This window comes from Thunnus albacares, chromosome 22 (assembly GCF_914725855.1).
Source record: "Thunnus albacares chromosome 22, fThuAlb1.1, whole genome shotgun sequence".
In the NCBI taxonomy this organism is placed as follows: Eukaryota; Metazoa; Chordata; class Actinopteri; order Scombriformes; family Scombridae; genus Thunnus; species Thunnus albacares.
The window spans coordinates 6,939,892-6,960,981 of NC_058127.1; the positions used below are offsets into that span (position 1 = coordinate 6,939,892).

The 21,090-nt window shown below is 39.0% G+C and overlaps 2 protein-coding genes across 9 annotated transcripts in view; one reads left to right on the forward strand and one right to left on the reverse strand.

The window, feature by feature from the left end:
• Positions 1 to 7,327, reverse strand: part of col4a6 (collagen, type IV, alpha 6) — a 133,837-nt gene extending 126,510 nt beyond the window's left edge. For all 5 annotated transcript variants that reach the window (XM_044341335.1, XM_044341333.1, XM_044341332.1 and 2 more), the window contains exons 1-3: positions 7,224 to 7,327; positions 6,929 to 7,048; positions 6,708 to 6,753 (exon numbers count right to left, since the gene is read on the reverse strand). In XM_044341335.1, coding sequence (XP_044197270.1) covers positions 6,708 to 6,753; positions 6,929 to 6,939 — 57 coding nt within the window. In that variant the 5' untranslated portion in view covers positions 6,940 to 7,048; positions 7,224 to 7,327. The remainder of the gene's footprint in view (positions 1 to 6,707; positions 6,754 to 6,928; positions 7,049 to 7,223) is intronic.
• Positions 7,328 to 11,033: 3,706 nt separating this feature from the next.
• Positions 11,034 to 21,090, forward strand: part of col4a5 (collagen, type IV, alpha 5 (Alport syndrome)) — a 56,397-nt gene continuing 46,340 nt past the window's right edge. For 2 of the 4 annotated variants that reach the window (XM_044341338.1, XM_044341337.1), the window contains exon 1: positions 11,035 to 11,400. In XM_044341338.1, coding sequence (XP_044197273.1) covers positions 11,311 to 11,400 — 90 coding nt within the window. In that variant the 5' untranslated portion in view covers positions 11,035 to 11,310. Of the gene's footprint in view, positions 11,401 to 21,090 lie in introns of all 4 variants that reach the window. The other 2 variants (XM_044341336.1, XM_044341339.1) reach the window with 2 other exon arrangements.

The window sequence follows — 21,090 nt, forward strand, 5'->3', positions numbered from 1 at the left end:
AAGGAGGGTAGCGTCTGTCAACAGTCACGCCGACGCACGACGCCTCGTTCTGTGTGTTGCTTTAGGATGTTTTCACAAATTTCTGTTCGTACTTGAGCGACGCAAAGATTTCGCCACATTCCTCAGAGATCAACAACTGGCCCATGCAGGCTTCTGTAGGTCCTAAATAAATATAATAAAGGTCGCTGTCATTCAGTGTTGCCTTGTACGTGACTCTTGGTTCAAGGGTTGCCCGAGTCAAACATCTTCACCCAAGAAGCAGGTAAAGAAGAAGAGATGGATGATAATAAACTGATATGCTGCAATAAACCTCCCAATTTGTTTCATACCATGACACTCAGGCCGCCATTGAACCAAGTTATCAGTACTTCCTTTTCTCTTCAGGTTGGAGCAACAGAGGTGAATACTGTATATCTGAATTGTTATCTAGATCAGTTACTGGTTGTGATAATTGGTGGTTGAACTGATTAGATGATTCATTTTGAATGCAAAAAAAGCCAAACATTTTCCAGCTACAGCTTCTCGAACGTGACGATTTGCAGCTTTTCTCTGTTTTATATCAGTGTAAATTGAATTTCTTTGGGTTTTGGACTGTTTGGTCAAACCAAACAAGCAATTGGAAACTGTCACTTTGGATTGGGAAATTGTAAAAAGGAGTTTATGTCGCTATATCCAGATGTTTTAGGGAGTCAAAAACAGCCCAAATGAGATATTTAGGTTAAAAAAAAGCCACAAAAGTACTATTTCTGACATCTGCTGTGTGTTGTAGAGTGTTTAGTTTCAGCCCAATAAAGATAAACAGAGTTTACAAAGTGACCCAGTCACATCTCTCTCCCTCTCTGGATTTACCCGTCAGCTCTTTATCTACCGCATCTCAAAACAACGTTTTCATAAACTCAACTAATCTCATCCTGACCCAAATCATCATTGGCGTTCACTCATGTTTTCAGGCAAAAGTCTTGGAGGGGTGGGGGGGGTGTAAACTACACAGTCACACCTATTGTATGTTCTAAACATCCAGGGACATGCTGATACATAAAACAAACACATCTATGCAACCTCTTAAATACTTTTAACCCGAGCGTAAAGTCATAAATCATGTTAAATTAGGTGTGACGGCTTTCTCTCCGCTACAATTATGTGGTTTTGCTCCTTTTTCTCACTTTTACTTCTGTATGATTTGTCAATGATATTGTTTTATATAGCTAATCAATCATATCACTGAAAGCAGATTCTGACAACATGTCAACACGTTGGATTGTTAATATGTCATCCCTTTACTTCTTGCCTTTGTCACTGGGTTTTACAATCGTGTTAAGTGCCCTAAAAATCATTTTTGTGGCTCTGCGTATTGAAGATTCTTCTTTTATTGCCTGTTTTTTAAAACTAAAACGCCAAAAATAACTAATTAATTATCAAAATAGTTGCAGACTAAGAGAGAAAGAAAGAAAGGATGAGCAGTGAGGAAGGGACCACCGCTCACAAATCAACTGGTAATGAGTTGCCTGACTTGTGGAAGCAGTGAGGGCAGTGATAGGAAGGGAGCGGGGTTACAGCGGGTAATGATCAGGCGAGGGAGGGAGGGAGGGAGGGAGGGAGGGAGGAGGGCAGAAGGGAAAGGAAAAAGGAGGAGGTGGTGGGGGAGGAGGAGGAGGAGGAGGAGGAGGAGGTGGGGGGGTGTTCAGTTGTGTTGGGGAGGGTCTTGCAATCACAAATCAAGCAGTGATCAGTCGCCTCACTTAGCGTTTCTGGAATGTACCAGCCTATAGCACCTGCAGGGAGCGGGAGACAGCCTGACAAGTCCTGCCAAGCTCTGAAAGAATTCGACAGAGGGGAGGGAGGGAGGGAGGGAGGGAGAGAGAGGAGGAGAGGAGTAAAGTTCTACTAGTTCATGCCATTTCTATAGATTTTATGCAGTTGGTTCGCCTCTTAAAAGTTTTATTGCACCAATTTATCTCCAAGTATTACAAACTGTGCAAAATGAGCATTTTAGGAAACTAAATATTTTAAAAAACTACAAGAAGTCTTCTGTTTTACAAGGACCACACCAGTTGTTTTGCATGCTTTCGCCCATATACTGCAAACATGGGCTCCAGCTCTTCAGACAGGAGGGTTGCAACTTGTGATTATTTTCATTATTGATTAATCTGATGATTATTTTCTCTTTAAAATGGCAGAAAATGGTGGAAAAATGTTGATCACTGTTTGTCAAAGACCAAGGTGCAACCGAAAATGTCTTGTTTTGTCCCGACCAACAGTCCACAACCCAAAGATATTGGAGTTACTGTCATAGACGACTAAAGAAACCAGAAAATATTCACATAGAGAGTCTGGAACCAGAGAATTTCAGCATTTTACTCAAAAGGATTAATCAATTATTAAAATAGTTGGCGATTCATTTTCTATCACTCCATTAGTCGATTAACTGACTAACCGTTGCAGCTCTAGAAGTGAGGATTTCATGCTTTGATACGTGATAGTAAACTGAATATCTTTGGGTTTTGGTCTGTTGGTCAGATAAAACACACTCTACAAAATTATAATAGGCCATCTGCTAATTGATTATTATATTGTACAAATTTAAATGGAAACCAATGGGCGAGTGTAACAGTAAAACAAAAATATTAAAAAGTCCCAAACTGTATGGCAAGCATTCAATATAGGCTAGCAAAAATGTGAATAAAACTCAAAAAAGACACTGGTATGGTCCTTTAAGGCTAAAAAATTGCAATGTCATTGTCTGCAAACCATAAGAAATCTCTAAAAAAGCATCAATTTAATCCTGATTTACAAATATCTCCCATTTCTGTTGTGAAATAATCCCATACAACATACTCAAATTTGTTCCTAAACTTTCATTTTCACCAGATTGAGACTAAACTGTATGACCACATGTGTACAACCCTCCCATATTGCATTTCAACTGCGTCAAAAGAAATGAAAAGAAGACATTTTCTGGATGATTTCCTAACTGTCCAGGTAGCACAGACTCACTCCCTCCTCTGCTTCCCGTCAAGCCTCCTCCCCTCTCCTCCTCACCATTCTTCCTCACCCGTGTGTGATGTTTTCTCTGTGCCAACAGCTGTGTCAGCCATTGCAGACACTTTGCAGCAGCCGCAGCTCCTACAGACTTTCTCGCCTGGTATGTTCGCTCAAACATAATTCTCTTTACAGTCGCGTTGCAACTATCCCATCGGCCACAACTGGCACCATCATGTGGGTTTAGGGTTGGTAACTAATGATGTAAAAAAGGGTAAATAGTCCAAAAAGATGCACATAATTCTAAATTTATGTTAGTGTGGCTCAGTATACTGTTAGGCTATGTCTTTAGCTCCTACCTCCTTGTTAGCCGTAGCTTGTAGATTGAGAAGAGTCAGTCTAGTTAGCCTGAAATTGGTTTTAGAATCATAGCTAGCCAAAAAACTCGCAAACTAGCAAGCTAAATGATGCTAACATGCGACTCCTTGCCAATATCAACGCTAGCTTCTTCTAGACAAGCTAACTCTTCTGTAAACGATAACTAGCTAAACACTGAGGTTAGCTAGCCATCAAGCTAAACACACACACACATTAAAAAAAAACAAATTTTGTCCAAAACAGCAACATCTTTCCATTTCCATTGCAAAAGCTACGTTATAAATTTGGAAACACAATCAGTACAAGAGCTGAAGTCCAACAATATGGCCACCAGACAATCCAATACAACACCTCTGCCATTTATTCTATTTAAACAAAGCTTATATATTTTCACTTTTTGTTGACAGTGTCAGAAAGGTGAAGGTATATTAAAAGGTGTTTCTAATATTTTGGTCCCCCTAATGTTAATGAGGTGGACAAAATATTAGAAACACCTTTCCATATAAGCACAACACCACCACCCACTACAACCTTAATAATAAACATAAAGTACAAAGATTAGCTTTATGACAATGTCAACAAAAATGAAAATGTATAAGCTTCATTGGATTGCATTAGATTGTACCTGTGTAGCTAATATATTTGACAGTGAGTGTGTATTTCCAATGCTAAATGCTAAAGCTGTAACGTTGCAAGGAAAAACAAACATGTGCATACTTCTGGAGAAAACTTGGAGCAATATGAACTGTCACATATCCAGTTTAATAACTTTAATAACTTCAAGACTTAATGGTTTATATTTTCACCAAATTTAAGCCCATTCATTATTATACAACCTGGCTCTTGTAACACTCAAAATATTTACTACAAGGACTTTTTTACAGCACATATCAGGACATGTGGTGTCTGTTTTAAAAGTTTAAATATAAAAGCAGGTTATACATCACTAATATTTTGATTTCTGCACCTTAAACAAACTTATCTAATGCTTGTTACAGTGCCATCCTTGTGTCATTTGGCATGCTGCTGTATTTCCATTGACAGATAAACAAGCGTGTGTGTGTGTGTGTGTGTGTGTTTAGTCTTATCTGCCGACACTGATAACACCTGATAAAGACCTTTTCCTCTGCTATCAGTGCACAGTAGCACAGAGAGGCGGCAGCGAAAGACGATGAACTTCAACATTTCGGCTCAACTCGTGGCTGGACCAAAGACATGGTTACCAAGGTTACGACAGCCTAGACCACCCAATGAACTCATCTGTCACTCACTCAACCCACACATGCATCCACTCAGCCACCCACACACACACACACACACACACTCGAAACAAGGGAGGTGGGAAGTGGGAGGAGGAGTCGATTCAAAGTCAATGCAGCTCGATCAGCTGAGGTCTATTGAGACGCAGGAAGCTTTCAGGCGCCGATTCGCTTTCATGTTCCCCGTCGGCGTCTCTGTCACAGCTGACGACAGCCTCGCTGAGATGGTGAAGCAAGACACTGACGCTGCTACGGTTAACTAACGCTACAAGATCCAGGTTGATTTTCAGCCAACTGTGCTTGAATTTGCATGCAATCACTGGCATGGAAAAGGGTTTAGTCACTGCTTTGCAATTACTTTTCCAAAGCGTGTTTAGACAAATTTAATGCTTTTACTTCAGCCAAAGAAAATTTGTGAACCATAAGATTATGGTGCCTTCTGGAAACCAGATAAACTCCAATCTCCAAGTTATTTTCTTGTAGTTTTTTCTGCTTTTCTAGGCTTTTCAAGGCTGTTGCACAGTTATCTAAGGAAATATCACCTCCATTTTTGCTTCTCCTCCACCAAATGTCCCCCCAAATTAACAATAAAGAACCCATGTTGCCTCCCTCTCACTCTGAATGACACCATCAAACACCACCACTGCTCTTTCTTATTCTAATTTCTAAGGTAATGAGTGTAGTGCTGCATTGAACCTCTGTCAGTTTATGTCACAATAATGTAGAATTTTAACTTGCACATGCTCCTCCTTTTGTTGTGCATGTAGTTGACGCTTTACCCCAGAGCTGCAACCATTTATATGCTTTTCCATTACTGTAGTAAATGTAATTTTCACTAGACAGTGATGCTGTGCTTTTTCATGATTCAGTGTGGAGTATGAACTTCAACTTTTCCATGCACAACAGAAGTGTTTTTAAACATAATCTCCTTAAATAAACTGGAGTGAGCTGTTTCTACAGTGTGTCTAGTTTGGTCCTGATGTGATATTATTTTTAAGGGAAGTTTTAAGACTTTGCAGGATGTGATAGAAAGTAATATAAAAGGATATTTTGACAGTTAATCAGTAAGTCAGGAGTAGAACAGTTTAGTAGAAATTTAAAAACTGGAGAAAACCAACAAAAACTGATTTAAATCACTTTTAAAATGCTATATATCTTAAAACAGTCATAACATGTGGTCAATACAATAAGATGTTTAAAATTAAAGACTAATTTGTGACTTCTGAGCTGTATAATGAAAGCAACAAAGCCCTATTTGTTTGACATTCTCCCGCTGCAGCAGATGTGAACCTCAGCAGGGGGAAGTTAGGTGTGGCTTAGAGAAGACACCCAATAATCTCCTTATCCTAAATATTCATCAGCAGGGCGGAGTCTGAATTGCAAATGACTCTGAGCGGGCCCACTCAAATACGAACTACTTTTTTTTCCCCCCAGTCCTTCAGGCTACCCAAAAATGCAGACTTCAGTCCCATAAAACTTTTGGGGAAGAGGAGGAGGAGGAGGAGAAGAAGGGGGAGGGCATCCACACAGTTTGGAGAGTGTTTGGCACAAATGATGCACCTGTAACTTTGATTTAAACGTGTCTTAATTTACCTTTAAAAGTTCCCCCCCATAAAACAATGCACTGCCTTTATAGTATTTGTAAGATGGATAAAAGAATATTCATAAATGTGCGGCATGGCTGAAAACACCCACAGCGTGACGCATGGAGTAAAGACATGGAAGAGAGACCTGTGCAGAGTGCAAGGTCTCTACTATGAAGAGCATATGTATGAAATTAACTTTACAAACACATGAAAATGAAATTAATGCAACAAACAGCTTTAAACTGTTGGCTTCAGGCAGAGTGGGCTCCCGGCTTGGTCACAGTGGCTCAGCTGCTGATCCATATGAGCCAATTACGTGCAACATTTGTCTGTCTGCTCCAGCACAAAAAAAAAAAAAAAAAAAAAAAATAGGCTACACAGTCGCAATGCACAACAAAAAAATAATTCAGCGTGGTCGTTAATAGGCTTTATAAGTGCTATAAATAAACCCGAGCAGGGAAGCCACTTCACCCCAAGTAGGTTATAGTAAACAAATGGGACTTACTCCGTGTGTAGATCCAACCGCCAAGGCGACTGCTATCATACAAATCCTGCCAAAGAAATAAACATTTTCGTTAGTGTATGTTTCCTCCCGTGATTATCTGGCAGGTAAACTGCGCCGGAGCTGCCCCAATACAGGCGCGACCAAACGCTGCGCCAGATTGCAGAGCCGAAATCTTGACCATGGAGAAGTTAGATAAGTTTTAAAAGTGAATAAATGCTTACAGGAATTTCATTTTGATCCGACTGGCAGAGGGGGAACCGCAGGTCGAGACTCGACTCCCTTGTCTTCACCAGCAAGGCACTTCAAACGCGCTCATCGACGGCTCCAAAAAACCCTGTCATCTACCCGGAGACACACACAGAGAGAGAGGAAAGAGGGAGATAAAGTAGTCCCACCGCCAAACACAAAACCAACTCTTTACACACACACATACACACACGGCTCCGAGTATTAAAGCCACAACACAGCCACAAAAACTTCTTTCTTTCATAAAATCAGAGCTTATATCCAACTCACCAAAGTTGCAGCGGTGAAGTCGCTGCTGCGCTCTCCGGGCTGTTGCGCTTCAACTCAGCAGCGCACCACAGCAGCAATGGAGAGGAGGGGCCAACACATGTCATTCATGCCTCCATACCTTTGGCTATAACAGCAGTTTATATCCACGCGCAGAGCTCATAACCTTTTAAAACAGTCTGGTTGTGTAAAGGAGACGAGCAGTTTTCCCCCCTCTGGTTTTAATCCATGATATGAATCAACAATAAAGAAGCTATTGTTCTATCACACATATTATAAATACTTTTATGTCTGAGATGCCCAACTATAAGTATATAGTAACCTTTATTAACACTTTTGTATCTTTTTCTTCACTATATCTCTTCTTATTTCAACATTATGTCCCTAGAATATTAGTTTTTCCTGAATTACTGTAGTTTAAAGGGACTTTATGATACTTTATGCAACATTATCACACATATAATCAATATAATGATCATATCATCCCACTAAAGAGTGACATTTTTATTCAATCTGCAGTGGTTGCATGATATTTCTGTAGAGAATCACATTTGCAATCAACGTTTTAAAGGTTTTTCTTCTAACTCTTCTAACAAAAAACATATCCTACAAATGCATTACATGATCACTATAACCCTGTTGTGAGGGTATTATCTATTTTAAGTGAGAAAAAACTAACTTAAAATGATATAAAAACCAAAGTAACACAGTTAACTAAAGTAATATAAAACCTTTGCTGATTATTTGAACAGCTTTGTTTGGCTCTGTGGTCTAAAAATGGTGCAGACGCCGAGTTACTCGGGTTGCAAACAGTCCTCGTTTAGCTCTTGAATGTTCTATTATAGGTGACCTGAGTGATCCTTCAACACTGCTCATCACATCATGTTAATTTATCTTCTGTTGTGCATTACAGTCATGTTTCCTATTTGAATTATATCAGATACAGATAAAAGCAGTTTTGCTCCCCTTTGCAGCTTGTCTTTAGCGGCGGAGTAACGCAGGGATCTTTCCAGGGACCTTTTTAGTTTTGCACATTGGATAGGAATTTGTTGGTGTATTAGCTATTTTCACTGCTGTATGAATTCCTATACGATTTACCCAAACTATACCTCCAATCCCAACCCTAATCCTAATCCTATAGTTAAGTAGAAAGAGTTCAAACCTTGGATGTCTGAAACATTTCCTCCAAGTAAACCAACGATGGCTTGTCAAATATTGAATTCAGGGTCATATTTGCAACTTAAAAACAATATAAAACTTCCTGGAAATATCAGAAAGTTGAACTATTTTTGATTCCAGCATACAGTATAGTGTAAAAACATAAAATCATAAAAGAGTTGCCTGCTCTTGTCTTTGCCAGTTATGGAGTAACAGATGGAGATGGTGGTTCTTTGCATTTGATCAGATTGGCTACTGGCTGTAGTGTTTTACTGTAGTTTAGTTTATTTAACGTTTTGAGAAGGAGGACATCAAAAATACAAAAATATCATAGATGACACAGTAAAGACTTACTTACACTGTGGTCCTTGATGCAAAGATAGGAAAGATGCAGGAGTCCAATGAAATTACTCAAAGTACTTAGGATGGTGAGTTTGCACTTCCAAACTTTCTGTAATTAGACCTTCTTTAAAGATTTGTGGTGGTTGCTCATCATTTAAATGTGCAAAATGTACAGTGACTTATTCCAATCTTCTAGCATTGCAGAACATAAAAGAACTGATACTGATGTTGTTATTGAACCTTAAGAAGCACAAGTTGGCGAACAGGTGAGCAGTGGTGGAAAGTAACTAAATACGAATACAAACACAAACACAAATATGAATATGAAACCTTTATTGTCCACATTGTGGAAATTTGCCTTCAGTTTCACCATAAGACATCATAAAAACATACATGCTACAATAGATCATCTCAGCATACAATTTCATTAAAAAAACAACATTTACTCAAGTTCTGTACTTCAGTACTATTTTGAGGTACTTTACTTGAGTATTTCCATGTGATGCTACTTTCTACTTCCACTCCACTACATTTCAGAGGGAAATATTGTACTTTCTACTCCACTACATTTATCTGACAGCTTTAGTTACTTTTCAGATGAAGATTTGACACAATGGATAATATAACAAGTTTCACATTGTTAAAGATGAAACCAGTGGTTTCCAACCTTTTTGGCTTTTGACGTCTTACAAAAAGCAGTGTGTAGTCGGGGTCACATTTCACATGTCTATGAGTTGTTAACAGCTCCACCAAATAGTGATTTTTCCCTCTAAACTTCTCACATGCTTTCATTTCAATAAATGTTCAAATGGTCCAATATTTCACCAAAAATCAAAGATTAGAGAAAAAGTCCAAAAACTGAAAACAGATTTGTGTATCAGAACTTTGTTTTTCCCATTAATCATCTCACGACTCCTCAGATTTATCAGTCAGAGGAACCAAACCACTACTTTTACTGCAATACTTAAACTACATTTTGCTGCTAATACTGATGTACTTTTACTTAAGTAGGATTTTTCAGGACTTTTACTTGTAATGGAGTATTTTGACATTGCTGTATTGGTACTTTTACTTAAGTAAAGGATCTCAATACTTCTTCCACCATTTCAGGTGGGCATGAGTTCCCCCAACACTGCGAACAGAGCTGCAACTATTAGTTGATTAATTGATTAGATGATCATCAGAAAATTAATCACCAACTATTTTGATAATCAATTTATCATTTTGAGTCATTTTTATAAGAAAAAAGAGAAAAATCTTCTTAAATTTGAATATTTTCTGGTTTCTTTAGTCCTCTATGACAGCAGATAATCAATAGTTTTGAGTAATTTTTCAAGAAAAAAAAGTCCAAATTCTCTGATTCCAGCTTCTCAAATGTGTCATTTTCTGGTTTCTTTTGTCTTCTATGACAGTAAACTGAATATCTTTGGTTTGTGAACTGTTAGTCGGGACAAAACAAGACATTTGAGGTTGCATCTTGGACTTTTAGGAACAGTGATTGACATTTTTCACCATTTTCTGACACTTTATTGACCAAACAACTAATCGATTAATCATAGAAAATAACCATAAGATTAATCATTTATGAAAGCAATTGTTAATTGCAGCTCTACTTGCATGGCTGGGTTACTTAATGCAACACTTTTGCCTTGATTATAAAACTTTGTCTGCCATGAAATGTTTCACAATAGCATTTACAGCTTATGAAAACTTTATTTGCGTGCGAGTTAGGAATTTTTCTGAAATATCATCCATAATTACTCTTCATATAATCAGTGACATTCGCCTGAGCTCATAACAACACCTGTGAACATGACCTTTCAAATCCATCTGGTAACCTTAAGGATTCTATAAGAATGCATCAATAAATCAAAAACATAGGATGATGTGCTTTAACATAAAAAGTCACTTTATTATTCCATTCTGCCAGCAGCATCCCTCTGTCAAGAGTCAAAAGCAAGAATTTGACCTTTAATAATCTGACAGGAATGCAACTTGTCCGGGCATAGGCTATAGAAATTGCCAAATAAAGGTTTAATGTCAAACCTATTTTGTGCAGCCTCAGGCATTGGTTAGGATTGGTTAGGCATGCATATCCATCCGCCAGTGAGAGGTCTTAACATTATTGAGTTATTTCCTATTGTAAAAATAATCTAAAATAACAGAAAATAGTCGTCAACTGGACTAAAATGCCACATTGAAAACGTGTTATGGATAAAAGTTTATGGTGTAAAATCATCCTGCAGTTTTATTTTAGATTAATTCTTCTTCTTGGTGTAGGTGCAGGGTGCTGATATCAGTGCGCCATGGCTGTGGGAAGTAGTTCCGGCTGGGCAGGTTTGCAAGTCCAAGAGAGAAAAAGTTAGAGAGGGGGATTGCAGAGGCGCACGGTGCCACAGCCAGGACCACTGGGATCCTCTGCAAGCGCAACAACAGCCAACACGCCAAGAAGAAGAAGTGTTTTTCTTATTAATTCTATTTCACTGAGGGCAGGTGTGCAGGAGGGGGAAGCAGGGCTATGTCTTGCGAGTAGAGAGAAGTAGAGTTTGTGAGTGTTAACGCAGGCGGATCCTTGTTTTATTCCCGCAAGATGAGTAAAGACTTGAACAGCCTGCGACAGCTCGCCGTAGCACTGCTCTTCTTCGCCCTGTGCGTCGCGGTGCAGCAATCCGACTCAGCGGTAAGTGCGTTTTACACTCTTTTTCCTTTTTTTTTTTTTTTTTTTTTTTTTTTTTTTTTTTTTTGCTTGCTTGCTTGCTTGCTTGCAGAGATTTAGAAACTTACTAACAGCTTTCACCCCCCTTCCAACCGTAAAGATACCCAACACGAAAGAGCCCGAGAGAGACCTGCCGCTCTCTCTCTCTCTCTCTTACCCCCCCCCTCCCCACCACTCAACCCGGCGTCGGACACCACCGGCTCTCCCTGAGCAAGCTCAACTAAAGTTTATAAATAGAGAGGCTGCTTTATAACAAGTGCTTATCCTTCTGCTCTAATAATAATCCCGTTGCCGTTTCCGTTTTGTTGCAGTGAAAATAATAACCCCACTGCATGTAATTAAGACAAACATACACCTTTGTGCTTTTGAGCTTTTATAGCACATTTTAACGACGGAAGAGGGGGAACACCTTCATGAGTTGAGGCTGTGTAGTTTTCATGGAAGATCGGACCGAGTTTCTGGTCTTTTTCAACCCCCACCTTTGCGCATCACGCTTCTTCTTCTTCTCTTCTTCTTCTTCTTCCCTGTTCCCTGTAACCCATTTCAACCTGTAGCAACATGCCATCCACGGCACACTTCTTTTTTTTCCTTTCTTTTCCCCCTCCTCTCTCTAGCCTGCATCTATTTTTATTCCTTGTTATCATTTTAAAGATTCAGACGAAATCTATCTGTGTTGTCTGGAGGAGCGCGGCGATGCAGTGCGCCGTGTCCCTCCGTCACAAGCCCGCTCTCTTCTAATTAAAATATTAAAGTTAACTGCATCATGCCTGCTCTGTCAGCTCTTAACACAGTCTGCCTGCCACCTGTACTATCCAACACATGTGCTTCATTTAGTTTGGTAACATCCTAATGAAAGACTTTCCATCCCTGAAGAGAGGAAATGTGATTTTTTTTGGTGTTGTTGTTGCAGCTTTTATCCAGGTGTACTTCTCCTGCAGGTGTGATGCATGTTGACAGCACCTTGTTACTGACTCATAATGACGTATTTTTCTAATTAGAGCAATAAAAATCAGTTGTTTTATTGCTTTATATTGTTTCTAACACCCCTTTCTGTGCAGTCAGCATCACTTTGGTGTCTCTTTTATAACTTTCTGTGGCGTTAAAGTGAAATTCGCCTTGCACTTGAAGTATATTTGGGAGCAAAGGAGGGGTGTGTGTGTGTGTGTGTGTGTTTGTGTTTGCGCATTCTTTACCCTTCTTCACTCTCATGCATTTGTTTGGCTCTTCAGTCCAGCTGCAAGCTTTCAAACTTTTACATCTTTGAGTGTTGTATGATGAAGCTGTATCATCAAACTGCAGATTCAAAAGTCACCCAAAAAAATCCGTGGAGGCATCTCAGCCTGACTTCTCATGTAATATTCCAATAGGTTCTATATGATGAATATTCAGACCTCATTAATAATTCATGGTGGGAGACTTGATCCCGCCCACACGCCAGGCGTGTCCAATCAGGTCTGCACCCTTGCTGTTCATCAGTTTTTATAAAAACAGCATGCTATGAGTCTGACTTTTTATGTTTCAAATCAAGCTGGAAACATTTCTAGAGTATATCTGAACACTTTCTTTTTGAGTTTATGGTTTCCATAGCAACGCTGCATCACCTTAAGGAGCATGAGTGCAATTTCTAAGGCTATTAATATGTTATAGGATCACTTTTAATAAGCTTCAGGGTGAATTTTATGTCAGTATGTGAGAGAGAAGCATGTCCACTCAAGGTTTGTTAAGGTTAATTCATAATTTGGCGTTTTCAGATGGACAGATTTTGTTGTAGAGCGTAATGTCAAAACACACACACACACACAAAAGTAATGACGCATCTAAAATGTTGTTATTCTTAAAGGACTGTAGATGCTCTCTTAGTGGCCTATTTTACTTCCATCCATGCAGTTATTCCAAACAGCGGATATGAGCTTTGAAGTGAAGCCCTCTTAACACTCAAGTCTCTGATGTCTGTAGATGTGGAATAAGATTAAATTCTCCTCATCAAGCCTCCATAAAAATTTCTAAACAAGGTAAAAAGCTAAAAGCGATAAAGTGTTTGGTACACCGTGTTCATGGAAAGTTGCAGGTGTGACTTGTCGAGCGGACAGACTGACTGTTATTGTTGTCGTGGAGATTTAAAGCTACAGGTGAGGGTGGAGGGGTTCCCCTGGAATGTGGCTGGCCCCGCCCTCCCCTCTTTTTTTTCTTTTGGGTAGATGACGAAGAGGAGGAGGAGGAGGAGAAGGAGGAGGGTGAGAGGGAAAGGGGTTGGAGAAAGAGGGAGATTAATGATTGATAGAGTGAAAGAGCAAAAAATATCACACTTGAGTTGATAAAAGACCAAAAAAAATATAGCGTGTGACTTGACTTTGGACTTTGGAAACTGCAGTTTGACTCAAGGTCCACTTACTAGCTTTCAGTTGCACTTTACAGTCTTCATAACTGAGTGGAGTTTGCTCAGGCTGTGAGATGTGATTGAAAAAAACTAGTAAGTAAACCCTGAGTTTAGGTAACTTTGTCAAAAAAGGAAGATGTGAGTGATGAAAATGATGCTGATGGAGGGAGCTGCTGCAAAAGAAAACTCATTCCTCTCTCTCTCTCTCTCTCTCTCTCTCTCTCACTCTCTGTCACACACGCACACACGCACACACTTAAAATTCCCTCATTCCCAGTACTCCTGGTTATGTCTGATCTGTCCCAGTGCTCTCACCGAGGCCCCCTAGTGGAGACTGTGTGCACAATCCAAAACCTGTCCTGTGTTGAATTCAACTTGCTGCCTTTGTCGCTGCTTTCCACTGAAAAACATGCATCTCCAAACATTAAATATAACATATTTTACTTATATTAAAACATTTTATATCTTATAAATATTAGAAAATATATTATTATTGGCTATATGTTAAAATATGTGTAAAATTCTCCTTATTCTTTGGCTACTAAAACCCTTTAAATCTCACTGGATTGCCTCAAAAATACATTTTAACAAAATTCATCATTGTGATTCATATTAAGTTGACATTTTGGAGATACAGGTTTTTTACAGGATAAAGCTGACAATGCAGAGAGTGCTGAATCACGCACACAAACACGAGCAGATGACATCATATTCCCATTCAGTGTTTAATCATTAACTTGTTATAAATGGGCCATCTCATACATCACCGTTTCATAGCTATTTGGCCGTGTGTGTGTGTGTGTCTTTGTGTGTGTGTGTGTCTGTGTGTGTGTGCAGTGTTAATCCTTGCACAGATATGAATCTCCATTCAGCCAGGTGAGGGAGTTCAGCGGTAATGTATACCTGGAGGTTTTTCTTTGAACCCGTCATGCGGCTCAAACCACAAACACACTTAATTTGAGGCATGGTTTCCTGCGCACATAGATACACACACACACACACACACACACACACATACTCTCTCATGGGTTCCCCAACCTTTCACGTGACCCACATCCCAGGTGGAGTTTGGAGTGTCTGCTGTGTGTGATGAAAAGATTCAGGTAGCCATAACATCCTCAGGTTGTTGAGATAAATCGGTGACGTGAGTTAAAACGGTAGAGCTGCTTGCTCCAGTGAAAGAGTGAAAGGAGGTCACGTTTCAGTTAAATATTTCACCATTTTTCTTTGTCTTTGTGTTGTTGTGTTTTCGTGGTTTTCTTGTCTTGTCTGCTTTCCTCTTAATCCCTCTCCTTTTACTGCTTTCTCTCCCTGAGTAAAGAAACAGTCTGTCCAAGAAATCCAAATCCTGTGCAAGTGCAAGACGTAACGCTAATCCAACCAATCCTCTCAATATTTATGATAACGTTTAAAATAAAATCTTCCAAATCCTTACTGCAAAAAAAAAATGTTAAAGCTGGGAAAACTGAGGAGTCACTTCAGTTTTTCTCAGAGAAATAAGTAATCTCATAACAAGTTTTATGGGTCAAAGTCAAAAATAAGTGATTTAAGAGGTTTGCTGCCCCAGAGCTTGTCTTCTCAGGTATGCTACATATCGCTCCTGTCAAATACTTCAGTGTAATAATTCAATCAAATACTTAAAACCAGACATTTGATTTATTGAGCTCACTAGCAGCACTACACTGTATGGTAGGAAGCAGTTACCTTACAGACACAGTTCAGGACACAAAAGACCAACTCCATTAGAGTAATTTACATGTATCATGATTTTCATTATGATGTTTAAACACCATTTTCACAGCTAACTTAGAGCAGTTTTTATTACATCAGTGTTTCTTTAAATAATGTTAAATATGACACAACATTTAACACAATTTGTTGGAAAAAGCTGATACAAATTCATTCATTTTTGGCTGTAGTAATCACAGAAAACCCTCTTTTTTACGCTCCCTCTCAAACTTATATACTGACATTTTTCCTAGCATACCTCTATCCTCCTCTTTTTCTGATGCTCATACCTTCTGTATCTCTCTCAACCCCTTCTGTTTTTTTTTCTCCCCCATCTATCTCTCATTTTCTCTCCTTTGTGTCTGTTCTCGGAGACAAATTCCATCTTTATCTCACCTGCTTGAAGAGGAGGGCTCCTTAAACGTGCTCTCAAGAGACACACATGAACACCGGCATGTACGTCATATTCGCCTCCTTTTATATTATCCTTCCACACTTGAAACATTGCTTTGTGTGTACATATGTGTGTGTCTCTTAATGTGTTTCCCTGGTTGAAGTTGCACTGTGGTGTCAATGAGCTGGAGATGCCATCAGGATTAACAGGTGGACAAAAGTCAATGAGAGCTAACGCCAAATGTTTAGACAGCTAATTACCCCAAATCCAGTACATACACCCCTCCCTCCTTCTCTTCATTTACTTTCTCACTCATTCTCTTTATTTACAGCTGGAAGAAAGCAGTACTGCAGTGGAAGCGGGAGTAGCAGCAGTATAAGATGTAACAATATGAATGAGTAATAGCATTAAAAGGAGAAGAAGAAGAAGTAGTAGTGTGAGGGAGGTAGTAGCACTGGTCTAGTTACTCATTTGAGAGACGCTTTTGTCCATTTTTCTCCATGAATACTCATCAACTGGAGGCAGTTTTGGTTTCGGTGTCTTGCTCAAGGTCACTTCAACATGTGGCCCACCCTCTATCTACAGGTGCCCACATAGTAGGTGCAGTAGTAGTAATAGTGGCAGTGGTAGTAGTAGTATAAATCCAAGTAGCAATCTCATCAGTTGGTGTGGTAGTAGTAGAGTGCAACAGGTGTTGCATAAGCTTCAATCGTAAGTAGATGTTGCAGTAGTAGTAGTAGAAGAAGTAGTAGTAGTTTCAGAGGCAGTAGTACCTGCAGACGTAGAAGTAGCAGCAACCGTAGTAATTTTAGTGGTAGCAGCAGTAGTAGAATGAGTAACAGCAGTAGCAAGAGTTGCAGTAGTAGTAGAGGTAGAAGAACTAGCAAGGATTACAGTAGTTTTAGTAGCAGTATTAGTAGTAGCGGTAATGTCAATTATAGCAGTTGTTGTAGCAGGATAGTTCCAGTACCATTTGTAGTAGCATTAGCAGTAGTTTTAGTTGCAAGTACTGGTAGAAGGAGGTAAAATAGCAATGTAGTAGTGGTAGTAGTATAGAAGTTGTCAGAGTAGTAATAACAGCAGCAAGAGTTGCAGTAGTACTAGAAAGAGGGTTAATAATGGTTGTAGTAGAAGTAGTTCCAGTACCAGTTGTAGTAGCAGAGAAGTATTTAGTAGCAGCAGAAGCAGCAACAGTAGTACGAGCAGTACAGTTTCAGTACCATCTATAGTAGCATTAGCATGGTAGTTTTAATTGTAAGTAATTGGCTTGGAGCAACAACAACTGTACAATAGCTATAGTAGTAGTGAAAGTTGTCAGAGCAGCAATTTCTGTAGTAGTGGAAGGATTTGTAGTGGCTAATGGCTACAGAAGTGGTAGTACTAGTCTATAGTAGCAGTAGTATTAGTAGTAGTATTATCAATACACCTTTTTCTCTCCTATATAACTCCTTCCTCTTCCTCCCAACATTTTCCTGTTAGTGTTAGAGTCTCATTTCATGTCTGTCTTCTACTCTTCTCTTTGCACAGAGTATCTTCTTCTGTCACTTAAACTCAAACCCCCTCCTCGCCCCCTCCTCACTCCTTCCTCGCCCCCTCCTCACCCTCCTCACCCTCCTTGCCCTCCTCCATTCAGTGTTAACAGCAGGGCAAACATAGTGTGTTTGTTAGAGACTTCTTTATTTACTCCATCCCTCGCTGTTTGGTTTGAGGCTTTAAAGGTCAGAAATCTCTTTTTACGTCTGTCTGCTCCCTCTGTCTGTCTTATTATATTTTAACTCTGATCATTAACCGGACCACCATGCAGTCTACAAACTATTTTTACTTTGCCACGACCCTCAAAACAGCTCATAGTCATGTTATTTGTGTCACCACCACATGACAACCACAGTGAGCTTTAACCAGGTGCGCTTCATGTGAGAGATTTAAGTTTCTTGAAATCTCTTTTGGGTTAAAAAAGTCAGGAATCCCTGATCTGGAGGGTTAAACTGCGGTCGCTTAAAGGTTTGACCGACCTTCCTTTGAAGACCGGTGAGACTATCCAGATTAAATGTGGATTTGTGCTGATTTAGGTTAAAGATTAAGGTTAGTGAGACTCGACTGGAATCTTTGAATTTTGTCTGATATGTAACACAGAGACCCTACAGATCACATTTTACATCTTTTCTTCTTTACTGTCCATCATTTCTTTGTTTTTAAGGTATTTTTATGCTGGATTTTTATGAATTTAGTGATAGTGAAGAGGTGATAGGAAACGTGGGAATGAGAGATGCAACAAGGGTCTTAGGCTGCACTCGAAATGAGGGATTACGGTTGTCAAACGCTTGGAAGGAGGCGAAATATCAGAGCGAGTTTGGCAGAATGTTGGGTCAGAAATAGACTTCAGGAGGGCTGCAGCTTACTTCTTTTTCATTATAAATCTGCAAATTTTTAATTTTGTTGGACCAACAGTTGAAACCATAAAGGTATTTAATTCATAATGATATAAAACAGAGAAATGGATCAAATATAAGTTGGTGAAACCAGCAAAACTTTGGCATTTTTGCTTAAAAAATGACATGTCATCAATTTTGTGACTTGACTAATCTACATTTCAGATATCAGGCATTAATTAACAAGAGATTCCAGTCTGTTTGAACACTTAGTTGTATTTGGTGAGTAGATAAAAAGAAGTCATTAGTCATGTTAAGGAGAAATTTTCTTTTACAGAGGAAGGATGTTGGCAAATATGAAGTGTTTCTAATTCCTTTTCAGTAGAGCTTTAATGACAGACGATGTATCTGCAGCTATTTTAACAATATAATAATCATTTTAGTCATTTTTTAAAGCAAAAATATCAAATTTCTGCTGGTTGTAGCTTCTCAAATGTGAGGATGAGGATTTAAAGCTTTCTTTGTCGTACATGATGAATTTCTTTGGATAATAACAGGCATTTTTCGCAATTTTGAGACATAATATAGACAATAATTGAGAAAATAGTCAGCAGATTGATTGATAATGACAATAATTGCTTGTTGCAGTCTTAACTTTTCAGTGCAGCACTTTCTGTCAGTGGAAAAGAAGAGTCAGTCAGATAGACTCCACCATTTATCTGCTACCTCACGCTGTCAGAAAGATCAGCAGGTCGACACCAGATCTAAAGCAGAACGAAATGATTAAACGCTTTTATCAACTGGAAGCTCTTAATGTGAAGATGTAGTGTAACACTTTGCCAAATGTGCTCAGATGAAGCAACCGCTGCAACCATAAAGGCGTTTATATCTTCTGTCTGTATCTGTTTCATCTTGTCCTTCTTGTCTGACTCTGACGTCGTCTTTTACCCTTTTTCTCACTTAGAGTTTATTCTTTACCTGAGACCAGTGGAAACATCAGCGACGTATCAAACTCTTTCCGTGTCCACGCCTATCGATGCATGCGCCAGTGGAAAGAAGTTGTTGGCCTTGTGTTAAGCTCTTGATAATGTCACGGAAGTGCAATTTCTGCCATTTCGTCATGTGTTTTAGTGTTTTTTTTGTATTTCAGCCGACTATTATGTTGTGTTCATGCACTGATGGGAAAATCAGACATCCGGAATTTCAACATAGGACGCCAGACACTGTTGATTAATGTGGTATTAGTAAGGAAATCCAAACCATTAAGAAAAACTGCTCATTGTTGATGGACCATCCTGTGTTGAAGTTCTGCGTATAGGTTTTAAATAGGTTAAACTTGTGGTGTTGTTTGCGTGGCAGCAATCCAACGGGCTACCTGACAAATCCACCTACACAGAACAGTCACAAGACATGCCTTCCTCCCTTCCTCCCTCCCTTTCTTTCTTTCCTCCTCTGTTTTCCTGACCTCCTTTTTCTGAAAGCACATCACCCTTTTCTTTCCTTTTTTATTTTTTCTTCACTATACTTCCATTTTTTTTTTTCTCGGGGAATTTACAGCCCAAAGGAAACCCGCACTGCTTCGGGACAAAGTGAAATGAGATGGATAGAGAAGGAAGAGCTCAACCGGAGAGGAGTTAAGAAAAACAACAGATCAAAAGAGCAAATAAATAAAAAAATGATTGAGGAATATAAGATTGAAATGCATTACATGTGTCTGTTGTACGCAGGAGCATTTGTTTTGCATTCTTTCTTTCTAAAGAAAAGATGAGCGGGAAGCGAGAAGAGGACGGGAGGTTTTTAATCTGTCTGAGATCAGTTAGTGACCTTGATCTACAGATGTCTCCCTCTTCACCTCCTTTCCCATATCACCCAGTATTGAGTCTATTTTAACAAACTGAAAGCAAGAGTATACATTTTCTGTGTTTTAAAACTTCCCCCCGCCGACAAGACGGCGAAGTAAACGTATTAACAAATATTTACGAATGACGTCCGAACAGACGCGAACGCCGAACTTCCTGTGTTGTATCTCTCTTCCTGTGGCTCGTCTCTTATTCTTTACAGTAAAACTGGCAACTGAATGAAAAACACAAACAGAGGTCAGCGAGTTTCTCTTCACCTCTTTGTATTAAAAGACTTTTTCTTACCAAATGGGAAACTTATTCTAAGCTACAACAAGACAACGTAACACATTAGCGTTTCAGTTTTTTGTTATAATGAGAAACTTTTCTTGTTTTAATATGTTTTGTGTTATTCTGACATACTTTTTTATTATGACTAGATAGATTCTGTTTTTACAAGAAACGTTTCTTTTGATAACAACTTATCACTTTATCTTGTTAGATCGCAAAACTTTCTCGTTATTTCACAAAATCAACATATCATTAAAACAAACCTTTCTCGTTATAGCATGATAAGTTGGTAAGTTGTTATAACAAGAAACTCTCATAGTGTCTCAGACTTATAACCTAATATATGAAATTATCCTGCCAAATAACGAGAAATAAAGCTTAATCAAACCATATAAACCAGTCATTTTCGCTTTTTCTAGCCAATTTAGGCTACAATATCATCTCTAGTGAGTAGATCTCGTTTCTTGTTTTAACGACATATGGCTCAAGTACTTTTTATTTAAATTTCAAGCGATTTCCCCGCAGGGATCGATAAAGTTTTTCTGATTCTCATTTCAAAAGTTTCAAACTGCTGGACACACTTTGTCTTCTACTTCTCTGAAAAGTCTCAGCGTTCGTGCACTGGAAGCTTCAAGTTTCCACATCGTGTAAGTTGCA